Source organism: Penaeus monodon, chromosome 38 (assembly GCF_015228065.2).
Source record: "Penaeus monodon isolate SGIC_2016 chromosome 38, NSTDA_Pmon_1, whole genome shotgun sequence".
NCBI lineage: Eukaryota > Metazoa > Arthropoda > Malacostraca > Decapoda > Penaeidae > Penaeus > Penaeus monodon.
In genome coordinates this window covers 20,108,500-20,133,499 of record NC_051423.1, presented here as the reverse complement: position 1 = coordinate 20,133,499, position 25,000 = coordinate 20,108,500, and the positions used below count along the sequence as shown (strand labels likewise).

General features: G+C 34.3%; 2 protein-coding genes across 11 annotated transcripts in view; one reads left to right on the top strand and one right to left on the bottom strand.

Annotated features, from left to right (window-relative positions):
- The window catches only part of LOC119596737 (ovoinhibitor-like), a 3,373-nt gene extending 1,350 nt beyond the window's left edge, over positions 1–2,023 (top strand). The window contains exons 3-5 of the mRNA XM_037946065.1: positions 1–53; positions 361–513; positions 1,430–2,023. The exon at positions 1–53 is cut by the window's left edge and continues 91 nt beyond it. Of these exons, the coding sequence (XP_037801993.1) occupies positions 1–53; positions 361–513; positions 1,430–1,587 (364 nt within the window). The 3' untranslated portion in view covers positions 1,588–2,023. The remainder of the gene's footprint in view (positions 54–360; positions 514–1,429) is intronic.
- A 1,432-nt stretch (positions 2,024–3,455) lies between these two features.
- The window catches only part of LOC119597102 (KICSTOR complex protein SZT2-like), a 39,848-nt gene continuing 18,303 nt past the window's right edge, over positions 3,456–25,000 (bottom strand). For 5 of the 10 annotated variants that reach the window (XM_037946572.1, XM_037946575.1, XM_037946577.1 and 2 more), the window contains 24 exons: positions 24,897–24,998; positions 22,646–22,866; positions 21,962–22,097; positions 21,372–21,510; positions 20,044–20,369; positions 19,152–19,331; positions 18,647–18,754; positions 18,160–18,301; positions 17,805–17,949; positions 16,948–17,047; positions 16,554–16,798; positions 16,285–16,444; positions 15,624–15,683; positions 13,244–13,384; positions 10,161–10,377; positions 9,785–9,915; positions 8,611–8,804; positions 7,973–8,079; positions 7,669–7,855; positions 6,564–6,695; positions 6,078–6,147; positions 5,750–5,916; positions 5,439–5,544; positions 3,456–5,010 (listed from right to left, as the gene is read on the bottom strand). In XM_037946572.1, the coding sequence (XP_037802500.1) occupies positions 4,879–5,010; positions 5,439–5,544; positions 5,750–5,916; positions 6,078–6,147; positions 6,564–6,695; positions 7,669–7,855; positions 7,973–8,079; positions 8,611–8,804; positions 9,785–9,915; positions 10,161–10,377; positions 13,244–13,384; positions 15,624–15,683; positions 16,285–16,444; positions 16,554–16,798; positions 16,948–17,047; positions 17,805–17,949; positions 18,160–18,301; positions 18,647–18,754; positions 19,152–19,331; positions 20,044–20,369; positions 21,372–21,510; positions 21,962–22,097; positions 22,646–22,866; positions 24,897–24,998 (3,648 nt within the window). In that variant the 3' untranslated portion in view covers positions 3,456–4,878. The remainder of the gene's footprint in view (positions 5,011–5,438; positions 5,545–5,749; positions 5,917–6,077; positions 6,148–6,563; positions 6,696–7,668; positions 7,856–7,972; positions 8,080–8,610; positions 8,805–9,784; positions 9,916–10,160; positions 10,378–13,243; positions 13,385–15,623; positions 15,684–16,284; positions 16,445–16,553; positions 16,799–16,947; positions 17,048–17,804; positions 17,950–18,159; positions 18,302–18,646; positions 18,755–19,151; positions 19,332–20,043; positions 20,370–21,371; positions 21,511–21,961; positions 22,098–22,645; positions 22,867–24,896; positions 24,999–25,000) is intronic. The other 5 variants (XM_037946576.1, XM_037946580.1, XM_037946582.1 and 2 more) reach the window with 3 other exon arrangements.

Sequence of the window (25,000 nt, the reverse complement as noted above, 5' to 3'; positions counted from 1 at the left end):
CATCGCCCGCTGCCTTGACCCTGATGTTACGAAGGTCGCCAACGCCCCTTGTGGTGAGTTCATGCGACTTGCACTGCACGCTCCTATCTGTTACAGGCTTTATGGGTAATTATTCACGTTGCAAGTTGCATTTGTTTGCGTTTGGTTTCACTTCAGGTTAAATTTAGGGCATTCCGTGTATTCTGGCTTGAATTTGTAGTCTTTTAGTTTACCTCTGAGCTGTCCTGTACAAGTCTGGGTTTAAAAAAATTCTCATCATATACAAGAAAAAAAAACAAGCTAGGTTAAGCCAGACTCAGGACTCTGCATGACAATAACTCTTCTCGAATATCACAACTAAAACTAATGTCCCTTTTACAGCCAATCGGCGGGACACCAAATGCGACTTAGCTTGCGACAAGTCCATCAATCCGGTCTGTGGCAGCGACGGCCGGACGTACCGTAATCAGTGCGAACTTGAAGCCAACGCTTGCACGAAGACAAGTCTGATAAAGCTCTATAATGGACAGTGCCGTAAGTTCAGACCTGCGCTTAGAAGTCGCTTGGATGCTCATTTATATGTAGATAGATGTGGTAATAGTTAAATGAATAGATAGACGGGTAGATGGTTAGGTAGACAAATCGAAAGGCAGAGAAGTAGATGGCGAAATAGATGATAGATACGTAGGCAGACAGATATAACACCATATACAGAGGGGAGATATAAGATGCTCAGCTGATCACGTCCTTAATTACACAAGTGATGGAATCAGCTGGCAATGAATTGGATGGCGTTTCCATTTCTAGACTTCTTTTCTTCTGGCAACTAGCGTCTATTAAGCAAAAAATTAGTTATACTTACATCAGTGGGGCTTTTCCACTTGGCATTTTACCTCTTTTATTTTTTTTTCATAAATAATTTTATCTGTTATCTAGACATTTACAAAACAGTCTGATGCCAATGGTTGTCTTTGTTTGGTATCCATTAAATCCTTTTAGTTCAAGTTTGCTTGTTACAAAATAAGGAAATAAACAATTTATTTCAAAATCACATTGTGCATACTCAAAGTAGCAGCATGTGAAAATGCATGGTCACAAAAAAATTAATTCTAAAATAGTAAACAACACCAATCGAAGGAAAATTGAAGGTATTTTACTCAAGCACAGAAAGTATGGCTTAATGTGGACCATGAAGTAGAACAAGATGAAAAAATTTAGAAATCCCAACATTTAGTTTTGGGTCAAAAATGTTATATTAGTGCTCTTTTATTAACAAATGTTGGAATGAATATGCATGAAGTTTAGAATTTACGTAATGCTTTCACTGAACTTAAAGTTGTTTCAGTGCTCACTGAACACTGGTAGTTTCAATACAAAGTAATCACATATGCAGTTCACATTAAAAGATTCTTATACTGGTAATGCATAATAAAAATCATATCTTCCACAGAGGAGCAGCAAGGGGCACGTTGTGATACAGTTTGCCCAAATGTAGTGGAGGAAGTATGCGGAGATGATGGGAAAACTTACAGAAGTCACTGTGATCTTATTGTGTTGTCTTGCCGTGCAAACGTACGTGTTAACAAGGCTTACGATGGACGCTGTTAGAATGAAGAAGAAAATAGGAAAAGGGAAAAGAGGAGTAAGAGAGAGCAAGGAAGAGGATAAGAAGAAAGAAAAGGAGGGCAAAATATTGTGAAATTGGACATTTGGGTTTAGTGATATATCTGGGGGATATGAGTAATGTTTATTTTCCTTTTATGAATGATATATATATACAATTTGGTTGACTGAGCTTGAGCATGAGCATTTTACATGTGCAAACATATATGCAAGTAATTTTCTAATGACTGAAAGACAAATGTATTCTGCATTCTTGTGAAAATGACATCATATGAAATGCATTTTGGAATCAAATCTAATACATATGTTTGTGTATCTTACATATAAAATATAGCTTAAAAAGAGAAACAATTTTGGGTGTTTTTACTCAGCGCTCATTGGCTGGGAGAATGTAAACAATAAATTATAGAAAATGAGCAAATCCAGTTGTATTATTTTGAAAGTTATTTTACCAACACTTGTGTATAATAAGATTTTTTTTATATGTTGATGGGACGACAAGAATTCACACCATGTCCATTGTCTTTTGATGTATTGATTACCTTTACACAGTGATGGCTCTATTAGTGTTTGGTCACAAAGGAGTCAATTAATTACTAGCCCTACCCAGCTCACCTGCTTAACCTTTTCCTTTTTTATATTTGGAAATATTCTTTTTTACACTGCATTGCTATTAGTATTGCTAATAACATTATAATAACAGCATTGATATTAATGGCATTTGAAAAAAAAAATCCTGAAAATTCAAGAAAAGGGTAGTCTTACTAATTAGTGTCTGACTTGTGGAGCCATCTCTGTGTAAACAAATTTCACAAAAGAAAATGACAGTAGACAGTGATTACTCTTAAAGAACAAGAAGTTTTCCAGTACAGGTCTCTTTCTATTCGAAAGTGATATTATAACATGGATACTATTATAATCCACCTTTTTACTCCTCCAGTATAAGATGTACATATTATGGATCTCCCTTAAAATATGAGTTTTATATATCTAACAAAATAAAATAGACTTACAGAAGGTTTTCTAGTTGAACAACAATAATTTTTGTAGGAACTTCCTGGAATAAAGGTCCATTCTACAGTGATTCCCCGGGCTGCACTGCAGTCTTTCTCTGTGAATTTCCTTTGGCCTGTCAATCTGTTCTGTGGTGATCCTACTGTTTTCGAGTATTTGCATGTTCTAGGATGAAAGTTTGGTTTCAGTTATTCAGTTGTTCATTTTATGATTTTCTTCCCATATTCCCCCTCTTGTGCTAATCAACATCTGCTGAGGTGTGTTTTAGTAACATGATAAGCATAGCTTGTGAAAACAGTATCAGCTAAGTTGGTTCAATATAGAGCTCTTGGAACAATAAAGCACACATAGATGCACTCATTAAAAGAAGTTTGGGAAAGGAAGTGAGTAGAGGTGTTTGTTACTGTTATACTTACGTATCATGTTCAAGTCTCTTGAAAAAAGCAAGAGGTATGTTTCATTAATATGGGATAGACATTGCCTATTGGATTTTACACTAATATTAGAAGAAAACAAGCTTTGCATAGCTCTTCATGTACAAATATGTACATAACCCAGAAACATGAAGACATACACCTACATTCATTGTCTGGGTAATGGCCGACCTTTTAGAATAATGTAAAACATAAACACTAAAGACTGTAATTTCCCTAACTACAGCCAAAAGTTTTCAACTTTCACTGCAGCAAAGTTGGTGTTCTGTGTTTGGAAAGCTCAGTTTTATACCAGAGGATGTATATCTTATGAGAGGTGGTGTCAAATAGTTTCCAGAAGGTAGAGCATCAAAGCTGAAAAAGTTATCTCTCAAGCATGGAAAAAAAAAGTATATAAAACACATGTAACAATATAAAACACATATTTATCATGATTCACAGAGCAGTATTTACAAGATTCATAACAAAACGACAATCAAAATAAATTTTGCTTAGTCATGCCAGGTGATGAGTACAAGCTGGAAATGGGGTTGGGGAGTCCTTGGGCAAAGCAAAAGGGGATGGGTGAGGTGGCTGTAATGGTCTGAGCCTTAGGGTGGGGGTAGTAAAAAGACACAAGAAGCCACCTAGACAAATGGAAGAATGCCCAGAAGGGTAGAAGGAAGCATAGGGATGTGGGGGTACAGCAGTGAGGCTAGAGAAAATGTGCCAGATGGTACTAGATATGCTAGTTTACACTCCCTACTTCCCTGTCCTCCCTCCTTCTCTCACTCATCTGTCTGACTGTCTATCTGACATTACATTATATATATATATATATATATATATATATATATATATATATATATAAATAGCACCTATTTTTATTTATAAACAGTATAACACTGCACTGAAACCTTTGTTGGCTGAGCAGAACATGCCATAAACAATTTCTATAGATACACCAATAAACTGATATTGTTACTGGAGAGAAGGAAAGAAAGAAAAAAATGGCACATGCCAAGAAAACCTGATGCTTTGTCTTAGCAAAGGCAACATGTTAAATGAATGCTTGGAACGGGTGAAATTCCACAAGCATTTACTCTGATCTTCCTTTAACCCAATTCACAATAATTCTTCAATTATTAAAATTCCAAACTTTTCACCATTCGAGACATTGAATATATATATAACAGAAAGAGAGTAACATATAAGCAATTTATTACATTTTTCCCTTTCTATATACACTTTTTTAACAAACACACTTTTACAGAATACATCTGTGTACCAAATATTTTCATCACAATTCTATGCTGTCTGTAAACAGCTTTCATCGTGCTTATATACAAATATATAATGCATATGTATACTACTGATTAACATAAAATAGATAAGAAAATAGTGCTGCTATACTGTCCATTCAGTACTGTTTTGTAATCTGACAATGATTTGAGTTAAGAATGCAATTATACATTGACTAGCTGTTCAATATAACCTTTACATATATTCAATGGAATAAGCAAATATCAACAACTTTGCAAGATAATGCAAGAGAATCCCGATGAAAAACTAAAAGCTTTACCAAAAAAAAAAAAAAAAAAAAAAAAAAAAAAAAAAAAAAAAAAAAAAAAAAAAAAAAAAAAAAACAGACAAAAAATTATTTATAACTTTACATGAAAATTGATAGAAAAATAGATTCTCTGATAAAATTGTACCTCTATTACTATCAAGACTAATCCTATTATTTCACAACTGTTCATAAAAAAAAAAAGTTAATCCAAAAGAAATCAACCTCATAATAAATACAACACATTTAACATAATGACAACAATTAATGACTGGAGAATAATTATAATAATCCACACCAAAGGTGGAAACAGCAAGCGTTGACGAAATCTTGCACGAGAACTTGTATCCGGCTGTCTCGGATAATCGGCTCTGAGCTCTCCCCCTTCAGCTGCTTGTTAACGCAACACAAGTCCTATACAATGAAAAATAAACACATGAATAAAAATAAGAATGAATTTGTGATGATATAAAAAGGAAAAAGCAAAAGTTGGTAAACTACAGTTTTTAATTTTGCATACTACCAAAGCCACATATATGTACAATCATCACAAATCCTATATAATGGAGAGAAAAAAAGTAAGAAAGAAAGAAAGGAAAGATGAGAGAGGAGAGAGAAGAGAGAGAAGAGAGAGAGAGAGAGAGAGAGAGAGAGAGAGAGAGAGAGAGAGAGAGAGAGAGAGAGAGAGAGAGAGAGAGAGAGAGAGAGAGAGAGAGAGAGAGAGAGAGAAATTAAGTCGGTACATCACAATCTGAATTTGCACATCACAAAATTCTAAATAATGAAAATGGTAATAAAAAGGCAAATAAACAGAGAAATTCTAGGATGTGATCTTGACTTACAGCTTTTTGCTTAAAGAGGTCTACTGAGAGCATCATAAAGGCATCAGGACACGAAGGACTCAAGATCACGTTGTGCTGAACGTTGCCGTCGCTTGAGGTTAAACTCCTAAGCCAAGTAAGAGTGAAGCATTATAATGTTTTATAATATGCATAATATAACATAAATACTAATATATCATTACATACTAATATACCTTCACATATCAATAAACTTTGAGAGATTAGACTAGAAATAAATAATCTCATTTCTGTCTGGACCACAACAAAATTGTTCTTAAACGGGAGTAAGATAAGTAAACTTAAAGCTTTACCTATGTCTTTCCTGGTACTTTGCTTGCAACACTCTAGTCAAGGTCTGATACCACTGGAGTGGTTTTGTGATAAGAGGCAGTAACTGTGGATCAACTGAGCTCAATGGCTCAACTCGTACTAAACTCAAAAGTTCGCTGAGCTCCCTAAAACTCAAACCACCGAGAGCCTGAAAAAAGAAAACCGTATTAATCTAAGGAAATGGTTCCTTAAAGTGATCTATATAAAACGTGGTATATTTTCCGTTTTTTCATACATTTGTATATCATAAAGGTGTTTGCTATATTGACAGTCATATCTTCACTGATAAATGATAGTTTGACTTTTAACCTGGCTAGGTAACTTCTGCCTATCTTCATCTCGGACACTTGCTGTCAATCTCTGCCACAAAGAGTCACGTCTGAAAGAAATAATTAATATTCATTGATCATACATAAATATATACTTACATGCTTAAAAAGTATCCAAGTCTAATTTGCATAACATATGGACTCATACATATACTCCTTCACAACACACACACACACACACACACACACACAAATACTGACATACTCTCACACTTTAAGACTTTAACACTCGCTCACTCTCTCTGTCTCTCTCTCTCTCTCCCACTCACTCATTCACTCAATGCTCTATCTGTCTAATGCCATATCTATTTATACTTTCACCACACATGTGATGGAAAATATATAATAAATATAATAAACATAACAATAGTAGCAGTAGTACTAGTACTAGTAGTAGTAGTAGTAGTAGTAGTAGTAGTATAGTAGTAATAATAATAAAAACAATAATAATCAAGAAAATATCTACCTGCAATGTATCTTTGCTTGATTAAAGATATGCTGAATACGAGTTCTCGCTTCTTCAGCTTGATTCAGGAGTGTTTTCTGCATTGTCTCTTCATAAACTGTGTAGTAGCCAAGGTAATTCACACTCTCCAGCCTGGAACATCAAAGTATTACATATTAAATCTCCCGTTAAAATAGAAATTAAAAAAACATCAAAACACAAAATCAAAATGTAGAAGTAATCATCATAAAAATAATAAGATTATTGAAACAAAGCAATTATTTACATATGTCCAATAATAACCCATTACTACCTGGAATGGTATGTATGTACATGCCATGCCCTCTCTGAGTTCAGTTTATTAACTGTGTTTACACATATTTGGGTCTACATGTGTTTAGTCACCAAAGAGTCTATTATCAGTCCTACCTACCAAATGTTTACCTTCTTCTTGACTTTTGGATATATTCTCTTTTATCTGCTATTGCTATTAGTATTGTTAATAACACTAATGAGTATAATGTCAATAACAATAATATTAATATCATCAAAAACAAGCAGCCCTACTAACTAACTCCTTGGTTGCTGAATACTTGTGGAGCCATCTATGCATAAACACATTTCACAGAAAAAAACTGCTGTGGATATTACATGTTCCCAGCAGCAATGGGTTAAATGCAAAAACATTCCCAAGGAGTTGGTACCAGTAAAACCTCTCCTTTCCTTCCTGTACCTTTGCACTGGTATGTGAGTATCATTATTCAGATTAACTCAAAGACATTTTCAAATTCCTCCAAAACTAAACCTGGACTTTCAATCTGTTCAAGGTATTTGACATCAAAATAAAAACAAAAGATTTTATTTTTATATAAAAAGAGCACCTACTTTTTTCTTTAGACCTTCCTCATTTCTTCTATAATTTTACAGATTTGAGAAAAATGACAAAAGCTATCAAAGACTTTCTCATGTGAATAACACTAACGAACCCCATAATATAATCTTTAAGTACTATGGAAAAACAATGATCATAAAACAAACCAAAGAAACCACAAGGCAGCACAGGATGTCTTACAAGCCACATCGACCTACAATCCATCATGTGCACCAACAAACACGGAAATCTCACCTGATCCCAATGTAAGACTTGACAGGGGGTGGTGGATCGCTTGAGGTGGTGGAGGTGTGGGTGGAGGAGGACAGGGGAGGTGGGGGAGGCTGCAGCCCTGGGGGAGCTTGGAGATGCCCCCCCGTCTCTGCGAAGACCTGGCTGGACACTGCAGGGGGAGTGCATGACCCACTCTCATTACTGCTCTCTGAAAGGGAAGGTATGTGTGTGACACTAATCATGAGCCTTAAAGAAGAAGAAAAAAAAAGTAAACAAACTATAAATATGTACAAAAATAAACAAGCCTAACCATAATCAGCTGTACCTGGTTGAGAAGAGGTTGCAGTTTTCCAATGTCCAAGTGACGGTGCTGTTGACACTGTGCGAAATTTGCCCATTTTCTTTTCAAGGATACGATTTGGATACATCTCTCTGAGGAGAGGGAATGGAAAAAGTATTCTCAGTAATCAACTTTAATAATAAATATCTCTTGAATATTCATCCATGCTTAACCCAATGATGCTGGGTGGTTTCCTAATACGAAAGCCCTCCCTCCGCCATCGGGTGATCATGTCAGCAGCATAGAGTGTGCAGCATGGTCGTACATGCCCTAGAAAGTGGCACCAGCGCACCATGGCACGTATGCACATGCCACCTGGAATATAGTCCAGGCATGCCATGGCATGTACGTACATGCAACCCAGCAGCGAAGGGTTAATAGTATAATCTGTGAGTGCTATAAAATCTGAGAAAAATTAATATAGGGTAACATATTCAGGCTTTCAAATGATTTTCATACATATTAATTAATAATATGACCAGTCTTTCTGTACCAAACCATTTTAAGAATATCAGTAAAATAACCTTTTAGTCATTAGGGAAAGACCTACATATGCAAGGCCATGCTAGGAAAAGAAAGAGCAATAAAGCAAGTCTCATGATTAAGATTTTCCTCTATCATACCGTCTACTGGTTAAGATGACGTAGAAGTTGAGATGCAGAACATTCAGCTGCTGGTCTGAGGGGTGGGCATCCAGTGTTGCATTGTGGGAGACCAGCAGAGTAACATCATAGTCATCAGAAACTCTCTGGTCATTGGCATCACTGTAGTGAACGCGGCATGTCTTTGTGTGGACTAAGACAAATTCTGTGTATTGCTGAAAAGCAGGTTAAATATTGCTCTGTAATTATTCATAAAGTTCTAGAACTTATCAAGTACATATTATGAGGCCAAACGGAAACCCTATTTGCCATCCATTTCTAAGTATACAAGACACACACACATGAGGATAACAAAAACTAATAACAAAAAATGAACTTTACTGTGGTAGTCTGATAATATGATATTTCCAGGACTACATAGGGAACTTTAAGTATCAGTATTCAACCACGCACTCTATGAGACATTTATATAAACAATGTAAATCCTAATTTTGTTACTCAATAAACTCATGTACAATGCCAATGCAGGGTTGACATTTAACATTAAACAAAAATCAGTGTGTGCAGGCTGCCTTATGTTTATCATTTCCTGAAATAACTGCATTCCACTCAGCTGCCTTTTTTCTTGCACTACCATCAAGCGTTTTATTGACCTGCTCCTCTTACTGTCTGGGAGAGTCACTGAGTCTTAAAGAAGCAATCTCCAAATCTTTTCATTAAAAAAATATTTTGCAACAGCTCATTTTAACTAAATTGCAGAGAAATATGAAATGTTATATAAGAAACTGATACTGGATTTGCCCACAAATTCTGTGACAGTATCATTCAACTAAGTTCAGAAGTAAAGAATGAAATACCGTAACTGATTTTAAACTAATTACACAAAATTAAAAGTATGATGACATTCCAAAACTTCAGGGGACTTGATGAAGGAGAAATCCAGGATAAAATAACTGTAATGTATTCTAAAATATATGTAACATATGCCTGTAAATCTTATCCAGAATGGAAAATAATTGTGGTGATGGCAGGATGTCTCCCTAAATCTAAATCTTCAGGTAGTTACTTGTATATACACTAAAATGCCTAACAAACAATTCTTGAAATCAAAGATGATTTGCAGCATTTACATAGCATCCTTTCCTTATGTTCACAAAATTTTCAGCAATAAACATATGACATGTATGAAATTTACCATGTCTGCTGTTGGATCTAGGATAACTGGTGTCATTCGCAGGACTCTCATCTTGTACTGCTTCTCACGAGCCAAGAGATAATTATACAACTGTTCACCTGGAGAGCCAGTGTCCTCAACAGTCAATTCACCTGAAGATTATTTTATATTAAAAATTTGTAATGAAGAAAGAAAACGAGAGACCAAAGTTTTCCTAATTTACTGTTAGAAATATCATACCAATGGTATCTCCTTTGGATCTTAAGTCAATTTTAGTATAGTCATATGTTACCAACAGTATGTACTCAACTTCAAACACTCAATAAAACTGTACATCACAATTATTAGTTACATTCACAATGACAATGCTAAAACGAAAACTTATATTTGTACAAACCTGAATATATGAGGTTTCTTGCGAAGTTTGGTCCTTTGTTGTAATACTTAATGAAATCGGAGAGAAATGAAGACAAATGATATCCTGGTGTGAACAGGAGCTGGCGGTCTGCAACGTATGCACACACGGCTCGCAGGTGAAAGTCGTAGGTGAAGGAATGCATGTGCAACAACACCTTTACGTTGTCCACTTCATCCAAGAAGAAATTGATGGCAAACTGCAACACAGGGAATGATGCATATTACAGTGCCTGTTTATATTTGTATTTTCTAGCTCCAATTATCTCTTTTATCTCTCTGCAGTAGTTTTTAACCTTTATTGCTGAAGAGGATATATAAATAAAGTCAATATCATAACAGGGAAGTTTACAATTTATCTTAAGTCTCAAGCAGCAAGCTTAATGTTAATTCTGGCACTATTTCTTTACTTTCAAAGATCAGAGACTACTTGGCAAAAAGGCTTCAGTTATTCAAAGAGAAAAAAAAAGAATCTCAAGATATGTTATAAAATGTTTTATTACATATATCTAACAACTTACTTTCAAGTAAACTTTAGAAAAAAAAAATTAACATACAGCACAAAGAAGGTAACAGCCCTCAACATTAAGTAAAAGTTGTTAAACCAAAAAAATCAAATATTAGTACCTATCTAATATTAGTATTAATAATTCCCCTGAAAACAAAATCAACATTCAATCATTACCATCAAAAGAAAAACAGCCTTTCTAGAAAACAGCTGAAAAGAAATCAGCAGTTTCTATGGCTGAAGGATTAACTTGTGGGGGTCTTCTCCATGATAATCAAGAAGGTAAGCTTTATTACCACGTGGTCAGTACAGTGAAAAGAGCAATTAGGCACAAAGCACACAGGTAAAAAAAAAAAAAAAAAAAAAAAATATACCTAATTCATAATCCAAAGAAAATTCTATTGTATTTCTATATATACACAGTTTATATACAATCATCCCACATTAGTTTGACCTGAATGTAAAAACAGGTTACAATCTCACAGATAACACACACAAATAAATCATTATCAGATGTTATACCATTTGCACAACAAATTTCTCCCTTTTTATTTCTCCTGATCATTCTAGAAGTAATCTGTGGTAAGTGAAAGGCTAATGCTTTGATAGATAGATAGATAGATAGATAGATAGATAGATGAATAAAAGGCAATAAATATTGACAGAAAAATCATTCTATTTGCATTATAAGCTTATTCTATAATATATCAAAGCTATCTCTCACCATATCAGTAACTATACATTACCCATTGTAAAAAAAAAAAACTATCTCTCACCATATCAGTAACTATACATACCCATTGTAAAAAAAAAAAAAAAATAATAATAATATATATATATATATATATAATATATATATATATATATATATATATATATATATATATAATATTATATAATATATATATATAATTATATATATATATATATATAATATATATATATATATATATATATATATATATATATATAATATCTATATATAATATATATATATATATATATATAATATATATATATATAAAATATATATATACTAATATATAATATATAAATATATATATATATATATATAAATATATATATATATATATTAATATATATATATATATATATATTTATATAATATATATATATATATATATATATATATGATCAGTTCAAGAGGAATATGGGAAGTCTATATTACCTTTTTTTTTCTTTTTTAATAAAAACTACACTCATATGATTTTTCTAAGAGGTATAGAGATATCAGTTTTCTATGAGGAATTTTTTTTTTTTTTTGTAAAATCTCTTTAAAAAAATTTACCTATTATGAACCTATCCCTTAAATATATCTTATGTGTAACGTATAAATACAAAAAAATACAATATAAATAGATCCAAAAATAAATCAAATCAGCAATTAGCCCTATATACATACATACAAAACTGTAGTGTATGTTTTTGCCTGTGTGTGTATGCATCTACACTTGTTAAGTCTCCTCTAAAGAATTCTAGCAAATGAATATGAATACAAATAATATACAGAAACATATTGGTAGTTGTATTCATACACATCAAAACAAAGAATTGCACGCATGCACGCACGCACGCACGCAATCACACACGCACGCACGCGCGAGCGCACACTCGCACACACACACACACACACACACTACACAAAACATATATACTAACGCAAAATATTGAATAAGAAGACTTTACTCCACAATGGCTATGCCACTGCTGATTAGAGACATAAACTTGTCTGCTCATACCCTGTACATTAATTAATGCTTTGGGGAAAATATAAATTTCAACAGCAATAACAAAAATTCTGCAATACAAAGACACGCACCTACTTAATGCTGCCTAATATAATTCAATAGACTTGCAAAATCTTGCACATATTGAGAGATATGATAATAACATGACAGCATAATACAGTACTAGCTTGTCTATAAGTACTGTAAATGCAGCTGTAAATAATTCGAACCCTCTAGGAATAATCAGTGTTATAAGGTAGGATGTTATTGTTTTAAATGTGTTATCTGTTAAAAGTTGTTATTCATTGTGAGGATTTATCTGTAAATATATAGGAATTTCAGTTTAATAGTGTTGAGACAAGAATAGAACCAGTCTGAAGACCCACGGAATATTTATACAAGTGAGATGATCCTGGGAGGCAGGATAGGTACTGGATTTAGGAACTCTCTCTCTCTCTCCTTTTTTACTGTTATTTCTTCCTTTATTTTGAGAGAGGATTTGATTAAGTTTGAGAGAGAGACTGAGAAAGAGATTAAGAGATTGAGAGATTGAGAGATTGAGAGAGAGAAAGAGAGAGAGAGAGAGAGTTAGTGAGCAGGAAGGACAAAAAAGGGGAGGGATTAACAATGAACCTGTCAAATCATATGTAATCACACATCCCAGTACACTTTGTTCCTCAACACAGGGTCACCACCCTCTTAGCAAAACTACTTGAGAACAAAAAGACGGTTAGCAGTAAGAGCAGAATGAAGCAGAGACCAGACACAGAGGTAGCAATGTAGCAAAGTGCGATAAGCTGCATGGCTTACTTTGTCCTCTATCAGGTCAGGAGGGCACCCCTCAGGAAAGATAAGTGTCGCAGAGGACCGTGGTGAGGGCTGCAGGGCTGTGGGTGGACCTCTCACCACTATCCCTGATAATCCTTCTTTCTTCATATAATGAAAATAAACCTGTGACCATTACCTCCATCATGACACTCTGGTACCACTCATCCACATAACCCAACCCCCCTTTACGATATGCTGTTGACCATTTACATCTTTCTACTTCAGTATAACCATTTTTTTCTTGTGATATAGCTATCTATTTTTGTAATTAATTCATATGAGCATTTTTAAAAGATATATAAATCATACTAAGCTTAATGTTTCTAAGGCATTTTCCATGGGATTTTTTAAAAGGTGCTTTCAAAGGCTTAGCAACATTTCCAGGAACTGAACTACATTGCTTGTGAACTTTGTGGTACATTTCATGAACATTATTATTATTGCACATGAGATATACAGAACATCTGCTTGCAAGATGACTATCTAAATATAACAAAAGAGCAGAAACAGAATTCTGCAATTAATGAAGAGACAGTTTTTTTCAGGTTAAGAAAATGAGGGATAGATCTAAAATATTTAAAAAATTATGGAACTAATTCATAATATTTATAAGCTTAATCTAAGTAAGCGCAACATACGATCAGGAAGGAAAAAGTATTGAATCCTACAATCTACAGACAACAATATAAACAGAATTTATGATGTCTCTATCATATTCTGGCAATTTTTACCGATAAGTTGTGGTATAATAATGTAGTTTCACAGGCTAGGTAGATAGGAAGAGAAGAAAGGAGAGAGGGAGAGAGAGAAAGAGAAAGAGAAAGAGAAAGAGAGAGAGAGAAATTGAGAAACAAAGACATAGAAACAGACAAAGAGAGGCACAGAAAGACAGACTGAGACAGAGAGAGACATTACCTATACTAAATAATCAAGCTTTTCTTTTCATTCATAAACACAGGAGTCCAAAACTTTACATATGGTATCACTGTAATGGTCAACAGGGTAGTGAAATTTATACAGCCAGCATGAAGTTACAGGGAGTATTAGTGATTTCTCATGTCTAATTAATCAAGCAAAAGAAAATGCTGAAAATGTTTAAGAAAAAAACAACAACAAAAAACAAAAACAAAAAACAAGAAATAATGACATCAAAGATATTAAACACAAAGAAATGTGTAGCAAAGGAAATGGCTCAACAAGAGCATGACAGAGCCAGAGTAAATGAAGACAGATATCCAAGCTTAAGTATATGCAACAACAGGTATCATCGTTGCATCATTTTTTCTACTGTCATCAATACTATCAATTTTGCTATGATTTTTTTCTTGTCATCATAAAAAATCAATACACATAATGGAAATAATGATGACAATAATAATGATGGTAATGATGATGATAATGGTAATATTGATGATGATGATGTTGACTATAATTTCGATAAAAATCATAATAATAACAGTAACAGAGGTCATAATATTATAATAATAATAAAAAAAAAATTAACAATGATAATAACAATAACAATATAAATAATAATAATAACAAGAAAAATAAATCAATGATAATAACAATGATATGAATCTGAACATACCATGCTCTCTATAAAAAAAATTTTCTCCGGTAATTTTATGCTAAACCAATTATTTTTAAAAAATCTTAGCAAATAAAATCCTGAATATTCCAAAAATAAACAGAACCTACAAGAAATGATAAATTACAAGAAAATTATTTGGGAAACAAATTAAATGAATTCTTACAGTAAAAAAAAAAAAAAAGGAAAACATATCAATACTGGGAGAAAAAGCCTCCAGTTACAGTTGAAAATTCCAAAATTCTCTCCTTTTTTGGGGAAATAAAAGTACACAAGAGAGAAATAAGATACTTATGAAAAAGGAAACCTTTCTTCCAAAGCTAAATACCCATATAATTTTTGCAACAATGAAACTAAGCAATGGATGGTGTAGTTGCAATGCCTTTATATATATATATATATATATATATATATATATATATATAATTTAATATAATAAATATTATTGAAGATATAAATATAATATTATATATATATATTATAATAATATAGTAAATATTTCAATGATAAAATATTATATAAAGAGAGAAAAAGAAAAAGAAAGTATTATTAATTATACTGCATATCTGAAGACGATGCCAAACTACCTGTAAATATTACAACATGCATCAATAACTACAATTTAAAAACTACTATTATTGGTAAGAACTAAATAAATAAAACATATAAACATTCTTCTCTAAGCATTTTTCTTTTGGAAAAGAGAAGAGAAAAAGGTATACATAAAAAGAGAGAGAAAAAAAAACTAAAAGAAAAAGAAAAAAAACTTACTTGAGAGGAGAGACTTGTGTATTTCTTCCCTTGTAATCTAGTAGACTCCAGGACATAAAGCTACAATTGAAATGAGCTTTTTAGTACTATACATTTACTGTTGCTTACTGCAATGTATCATCAGGAGGTATATGGTATAATAATGATAATAGTAAGAAAAATACATATGTAATTATATGTATAAAATATATACATGATGAATATGTAAATACAAGTATGTCTGTAAATTTCTGTTATACAATATTCACATGAATCAACAGGAATAGACACATTATAACTTTATCTTTTAACCCAATGGGGCTGGGTATCAGAAATCTGTCAGCGTCATAAACTCTGGCGATTTCTGGCAACGTCCAGACACTAGGCACAAGAGTCCTGCTTCATGTAGCAGAACTTCCCGCTCCATGCATTCTGGAGCGTTGCCGCATATATAGCCATACATAGCAGACCAAGTGGTTTGTTATGATGGCTGTACACGTGACCCAATGGGTCATGTGTACAGCTGTGACCCAAACGGGTGGCCATAACCTGATATTTTCTTTATATATTGAAATGGATCACTTAAAAATGTAGATATATTTCTGTGGTGTTGGATACACTCAAAACATTTGACACTGGAAAGCACCTATGTATGCTAAAATAAACAAAACTCCTTGCTTGCCTTGGTTGAGAAATATGGCTCACAAAAAGCAATCTCCAGCAGAAGTGTTCCTCCAAGGACATTTTTTAGCAAATAACTTGGCTCAGCTGTTATCTGTTCACTGAAACGAACTCCCTTTGTGCGGTAAATCTTGTCTTCTGTTTCCCTTCCACTGCTACGTCTATCAAAACAAGGAACATTTTAGACTCATAACACAAATTATTTAGGATAAATTCTCAGTTTCAAAATGATTACATCATTTTACATACCTAAAACAAAATATGTCTCACCCTTTCTGTTGTGGGGCATGTGCAACATTGAGTGTCAAGAACCCTAAACTCTGCAAGTACTGTATATACTCCTTCAAATAGCTAGAGCACAGAGCACCATGCCATTTGTCATCTCCACCGGTGACATTCCGTCTCCGCTGCCCAGGACTGGAAACATTTGATTTCAGAGACAAAGACCGTCGCAGGTCTGTTGGCCCGGCACCAGAGGCACTCTTCATGGAGTTACCAGAGTCATGGCGAGATCTCTGTGGAAAATGTAAATAAATATCAGATCATAGCTAGAAGCTGTAAATATGAGATGAGGTATGTTTTGAGAATAATAAACTAAATATTATAAGAATTACTAGCCTTAAGGCAGAAGAAGAAGAAATTGACAAACATATAAAGCACTCACTGGTTCTGGAGTTTTGCTTCCCAGAGGCAGGACTCTATCACAGGAAGCTTGAGGATCTGCCAGGCTGTGATCTCGAGTGGCTGCCACCTGCCAGCGCCACCTGAAATGTATTAACCCTACAATGACAGTATCAGAAATCTCTGGGCATCAATGACTCTGGAGATTTCTGGCAACCGTCCTACCATTTGGCCTGGGAGTCTGCTACATGTAGTGGAACTTTCCGTTTGACTCGCTCTAGCACCTTGTGACGCCTATAACCAAACCTTGCATGATGAATCGGTTTGTTATGATGGCTATAGGTGTGGCCCAGCAGATACGGGTTAAAAGAGATAAATTTTTTATCATTCAAGTTCTAGCTATACAAAGAGGACTTATAAATGTTATATGTATAAAAGATATGAATGAGAATGAATATCTTCACAATACAAGAGATATACTTAACCGGTTTCGATGGTGTCTTCATCAGAAATACATACTTGTATTTCTGACGAAGACACAATCGAAACCGGTCAAATACATCTCTTGTACTGTGAAGATATTCATCCTCATTCATACCTTTCATTATAAATGTTAATAATAATCCTAATATATAATGTGATGGTGGTAATTTACTTTTGGCATACTTTTATATACCAAAAGGATGTGCTAGAACCTAATTATTTTGATTAAAGAAGTCCCTAATCTAAAATAGTTACAACTTCAATATTTTTCTAAAAATATGAATGTCTGTTTTGAGGATCAGCCTCAAGTTTAATAATATCCCTAATATATAATCAAATAAATACACATAGTGCTATATATCTGATCGTATACACAACAAAGTGAAGCAGTCATCACCAATTCCTTCTACAACATACCTTGGCAGGAAAAGCAGAGGCGTATAACAAACATGAGCAATGCGTGCAGTCTGCTTATAGAGAGCTAATATCTTGTCATTGAAAACTGGACTTGAATGTCCTGGCGCCTGAACCATGGTCTGCAACAGTACTTTCCGCTGATTTTCTGCAAAAGACACAATTAAAAGCATACAGTCAACTATGGTGATTGACTATTTTGAAAAATTCATTTTAAATATTTAAATATATTGCACACAGAATAACCCGTTACAGCAGGGTCACATGTATAGCTGTTAGAACAAACTGCTTGGTATGCCAAAGTGAATGAAAGAATCAGGCTGATATTCAAACCGAAAACTAACAGCCATCAAGTTACCTCTCTGCACATTTAGTCGTCTTATCTCTATCAGCTGTGTGCCATGACGAAGTTCCAAGTCTTTGAAGTTTCCAAAGTGCGAGTTCTTCAGTGGACGAGGGGGTCGACTATCTCTGTACACATCACCCAAGTTTGATATCACCTAGAAAATAACATGAAAAATAACATTTTATACTGTGTTTGTGAAATTGACCATCTGTTATCTTTACCACTAATTCTAATATATCTATTATTCTAAAAAAAATCTGACACAGATGTATAAAAAAGGTTGAGATGTTTCCAAAAGCATGATACACAAAAAAATAAAATAAAACAAATAGAAACGATAAATAAAATACAAATAAAAAGTAAAATGGTTAAGGAAAAAACAACACTATGGTTCATTTCATTCCTTAACCGATCACTATTCCTTCATTACAGTTGACAATAAAACATATTTCACTGCAGAGAATCATCTCTAGCCATAAACTTCCTTCACAAAACTTACCTGCACCCTCCTGTTTCCCCTTTCAGTTGCTGCAAGCATGTCTCTTCCTGGAGCCTGGTACTTTATCAGAGCCTCCACGTGTCCCTGGGAGCCAACATATGGGTTATCCTGGAAATAAAATGCGACTGAAATACTTTGCTTCTGCTGTCGAGATTCAAGAATGACCTATCTTAAAATTGTTATAATAGAAGAAGGGCATTGTGTTTGCTAGTAAATTTGGCCACAAAATCTTGCAAAATGGTTACATGGGTTCCATACAATAAAGATCCATTACCTGCTATCTTATCATTACTCTTTTACTTGTTTAACTGATATTTGAAACTTACCCTACAAAATATTCAATCAACAAAACTCCCTAAAAGTACTTTCCCCTCCACCCTTTGCCTTTCCCTCCACTCTTCTCCAATCTCTCAACCTCTATCCTCCCCCTTCATTTTATCTCCTTCCTCTTCCAAATCTCTCCATCTTTTCCCTTTATTTCTCTCCCAATTATATTTGTGCATACCTCTTTCTTCTTGTCTTGTGCCTTCCGAATGAAAGGTTGGTTGTGAAATAAACCAATCTTTTGGAGGACAACAGAAGAGAGTAAGCGTGTGCGAGCACTGGACCAATGTGCCAGCTGACTCATGGCTGTGTGCAAAGATTCACACTGATCCTTTGTCCAATTGTAAGTGTAGATCACAAGCTGTGTAAAGAGGGAAAGTGAAATGTTAAGGCCCTATCACAAAACCATTTATTCTATTAATTATTGCATTTCCATATGAACTTTTTGAATGCAAATGTCAGACACTATCATACTACCAAAGTAGCAAATGTGCGAGGTCCTGGGAATCACACAAGCATTCTCATACAAATCATATTTTAAAGAAATATAATTATGTAAAGGAGACTATATTGTATACTTAAATACTCTAGAATATTAATGTACATTTACAAGAACTTCTATCACAAAAAAAAATAAAAATAAAAAATAAATAATAATAACAATAATAATAATAATAATAATAATAATGATGGAAATTAGTCAGATGAAAATGGATACTTCTGTTTTTGTTTGGGACAGGGCCTATAGTATGATTCTGTATAAAAAAGGGAGCATTTGCTGGATCTGAAATGGTGGATTTTTTTTTTTTTTTATAGTCATATATTATATATACTTGAACAAAGAATAATCAGGAGGAAAAAGGGAGCATATAGCTTGTAAGTGAATGGAATATATCTAATTTTTCATGAGCAAATTCTACTAATACTTAAATACAATGAAATTTTCCTTTCTCTTGCTTCTAAATCAGTTTACAAAACAGACTCTTCCATATATCTCTCTTGCTGACTTGATGCTTAAAAGAAACTACTAACCTATGTCAGCAAAAAACTTATATACACATACATATACATACCTCTTGCCCAAAGAGTGTAGCCAATAGCAGCTTCTGCCGAGGAATGAAGAGTGAGTCTGTTGTTTCACAAGTCCACAGTGAACCAGCAGCTGATGGAAGGCTGGTGGGCGTGGAAGGCACAGTCACAGGAACTGATATGGGTATGGTAGATGATGCCACAGTACTTGTTGGTATGGCTGATGATGGCACTGTTGGCGGGGCCGTTCCAGGTGTACTGAGACCACTGGCTGTACTTTCCAGCTTGGTGAAACTTGACTCACCACCACTGGCATACCTGCCCCTGGGCCAGAAGACCAGCGGGGGGTATCTCTGACTGTTTTTACTACCTGAAATTATAGGAGATTAGACTGCTGCTTTCTTATATACACCAATCTCTAGGTTCCATGTATATAAGAGCAGAAAAAAATGTGAATCTAATAGCTCAGATCATTATCTACATAAAAAAAACGGATGATTTGCAGCTCTACACTTTATCATATAGAAATTTGTGTCATAAAAATAATTTCACATCAGTGTGATAATTGCCACGCCAAGCATCAGTGCCATTGTAGCTTTATCTAGAGGTGATAGGAAATATTTAGTTCATGATATTTCTTCTGAAAGTTTGTAATATGTTATAACACAAGCATAACTATGGCAATTTTGCTCCATTTCATTTTAACTCATTGCCGACAGGCATGGCGTGTATGTACATCCCATGCCCACTGTGAGTTTACTTTATTAATTGTTTTTACACAAAGATAGCTAAACTTGTACTAAGTCACAAATGAGCCAATTACAAGCACTGCCTGTCTTGCCCATTTACCCTTTTCCTTGATTGACGAAAATATTCTACGCTATCTTGTTTTGCTGTTACTAATATTTATAACATTATAGCAATTATAATGTTTATAATAAAAATAATACCATCAATATTCACAGCATTAGTATAAAATATGTTTCTCCCAAGAGAAAAGAGAAATTAGGTAAGGTCACAAGGTCTACTAACGGACTCCTTTGTGGCTAAGCACTAACAGAGCCATCTATGTGCATTTCACACACACACAAAAACAAAAAGAGAGGGAGGGAGAGAGAGGGAGAGAGGGAGGGAGGGAGGGAGGGAGGGAGGGAGGGAGGGAGGGAGGGAGGGAGAGAGAGAGAGAGAGAGAGAGAGAGAGAGAGAGAGAGAGAGAGAGAGAGAGAGAGAGAGAGAGAGAGAGAGAAACAATATTTTTTATGCATTTTCCCCGGCAGCATGTGATTAAAGATAACACAGAGAAAGACTTCCAGACTAAATTCATTAAATCAAAATATTACCAAACAAAACACCTATAATATCCAGAACAAACCTTTCACTGTTGACACATAATAATCATTGAACCTGTCTTCTGAAAGTGTAGCCCACCACTGCTGATTGTTGCGACCAATGACAATTAGGTTATTGTGTTCATACCCTGTGCCTGAGTCAGACTTCAGAATCTGTGGGACCTGAAAGTATTCATTTCATATTATCTATGTTTCACTCCTTGGAATTCTTGAGTGCTGAACATGCAAAAAATTATGAATAAAAAATATAAGTCAGTAAATAAAATTTAGCAGACATTCTTTTTTCCTGAACAGATGCAAGTAAAGGACCTTTACTTCCAAAAATGTTAAAATAACAGGACAGGATGTGGTAACATGTTGAGTTCATGAAAAATACCCAAATGCATTACATACTTTCTCTTCTTAGCAAGTTTTGTTAAAAGTATATACTTGCAGGCATCTCTATTAATACATATATAATTTGCTTATAAAAAATGTTGGTTCTTAAATGTGGTACAATATATTACAGTAATGGAAAAAAAATGCTTTCCTTCATGAAGATAATTGTATTTACAAAGTTTTATCTTTCCTGAAACAAAAGATAATCACATACATTAAAAGTTTTGATACAGACCTTATTAAACTCAACTAAGTTGTAAACTGGAGGCTCTCCATCTTTCACAGATTCTTCAAAGATTTTTGTGGTCGTGTCACTTGAATTTTGCGATACCCATTTCTGTAGTTCTGTTATAAAAATGGGAACTGCATGTCTGAAAGCAAAATTGGGAATATTCTAGAAAAGGCAGTCTCCCTCTGAAAAAAGAAACACACAAGGAGTATCACACAAAACAAAATTCACTTACACACACACATACACATATTGTATATATACACATGTACCTACAAACCAACTAACAGAGGTATGGAATCCAATTGTACATATACATGCATTTACATGTACATGCGTGCACACACACACACACACACACACACACACACACACGCACACACACACACATTCAAAGTGAGACAAACTGAAACATATATAACAAATATATATCTTTCAAGTCCTCCTTTATCCCTAAATTCCCAACTATAATCCATAACAATGACACCTTAACAAAGATTATCCACCCTTAATAACAATTCCGATGAAGATTTAATCGGCACACATCAATTACTTCTCTTATATGAAGTCTCCTGATTCTCATTTATGCCTGTTTTCAACAAGCAAGCACTCTCAACCTGGGAATAGGCCCTTCTCCCTTACAACCCCAACACACCCTGGAGCCTCCTCTCACAACCTCGCACACAGTACCTGGTTGTGATAGTAACGGTATGTTTCCGAACGGCATGCTCTCCTCCTCCCTTTTCCACCAACTCCTTCCGCACGACATGCTCTCCCTTTTCCACCAGTTCTCGTCGCGCAGCATGTTCCCCTTTCTCCGCCAGTTCATGGGCGTATTCCAGCCAGTCAATCATGATGCCTGAGAATACTGGATGCAAGGTGTTGGAAACATTCTGTTCCCACGGCTGATTCTGTAAAAATAGGAAACGTTTCTCTTTTAAAATGGGTAAATGACTTACAGATCTTTATCCACAGAACATACAAATGTGCGTATTATTAAATATACATCCATATAAATGTATACCAACCAATATATGAATACAAGTTTATACTTTATATATATATATATATATATATATATATATATATATATATATATATATATATATATATATAATATATATATATATATATATATATACATACACACACACACACACAAATATACATATATATACAAATATACATATATATATATATATATATATATATATATATATATATATATATATATATGTGTTGTGTGTGTGTGTGTGTGTGTGTGTATTTGGTCTAGAACTAACAAAGCGAAAAAACTTCATCTTCCAATATGAGTGGGAACTTCTTTCATCCGCTCAGTCCTACATCCAACATCATTTGCAAACACTAAGTTAAAAGGATACCCTCAGCCCTTGAAAACACAAAGGTATTTATATTGTGGGTTTACTAAGAAAATGTTTTTTTTTAAGTGCACCCCCTTGATGTGTAGTGCAGATTAGTGATATACAAGGCTAGTATAGTTGCATCCTCTGTGGAAGCACACTTCAGCCAGCTAGCCGTTCTTACTCATCCCTCTGGTTTCTAATCAGTTAGCAGCTCTTACTCATCCCTCTGGTTTCTAATCAGTTAGCAGCTCTTACTCATCCCTCTGGTTTCTAATTAGTTGGCAGCTCTTACTCATCCCTCTGGTTTCTAATCAGTTAGCAGCTCTTACTCATCCCTCTGGTTTCTAATCAGTTGGCAGCTCTTACTCATCCCTCTGGTTTTTAATCAGTTAGCAGCTCTTGCTTATTCCTCTGGTTTCTAATCAGTTAGCAGCTCTTACTCTCCCTCTGGTTTCTAATAAGCTAGCACCTCTTACTCATCCCTCTGGTTTCTAATCAGCAGCTCTTACTTATCCCTCTGTTTTCTAAGTAAGGACTTGCAGGCTACTGAGAGTATACTGTTGTTATGCCAGCTAATTAACTATTTTAAGAAGCAATAAGATTTAATTATTTTTCATATAAAGAAAAAATGTAATGCTTTAAAAAAGCATGGAGACTCAGGATGCCAAATTATTTTAGAGTAATAATGACACAAAGAAGCACCTGAGATGCAATTTTCATGTTCTTGTATTCAAATATACTCGTATTCAAGTCAGGTCCCAAATGACTCTAGACTCTGACTGTCAATTCAAAAATGCTAGTTTTCTTGAAAAGCTTTTCGTTGTCATCTTGCGAGCCTATTCAACATCACATGTAGGATCAATGCAATGGAAACTACCGAAATCAAAAATAAAAAGATAAAAAGATACCAAAGGGCAGATAAAATTTGTGGTGGCATCACGTCCCGCTCGAAAAATGAGATTTTGGCGTAACATTAGCCAGTAATAAAACATAAAAACTGAACATTAGCTAGCAATAAAACGTAAAATTCTGAATAAGAATAAACACAACAATATTAAATAGTGTATAGAGGAATGTTCTGCTAGGTCTCAATAGCTGTACGATTCTCAAATGATATTCATATTAATCATTAATCATATCAGCCTTGGAAATTGTTCCCAGTAGCCAAATATAACCAAAGCAAGAAGGGATAGAACTTAAAAAGCTTTTCCTCAGCAATCCCACAATAAAATGATCCTCGTAAACAATTCAAGCACGTACACCATATCGTAGCCATCACTGTCCTGATCCCTGCCATAAAATCTGCTCTAAGCACTGAAATTTCAGCACCCAAACGAGAAAATGAGAGAGCAAAAAAAAAGAGAGAGCAAGAGGAAAAAAAAGACTCTCCAGAAAACAGGCAAAAATATGCAAAAACAAAAACAATCTTGATGAAGAATTAATCAAGTCATATCACCAACACCTTCATTACTTTGACCACAAAGACTTCAACCTCCCCATAAGAAAAAAGAAAAAGGAAAAAGAAAAAACAAAAAGCCTGCCTGGAGAAGCAGGCTTAAACGTATGATGAACTCTACCTCTCGTCCCTCCTGGCCGAGCAATCTTCCGCGCTCAACCCCAAAATCAACTGAATGTCGCAGCTTTAGGGGAGAATGACCAGTGCTGGGTGTCCCTTCGCTCT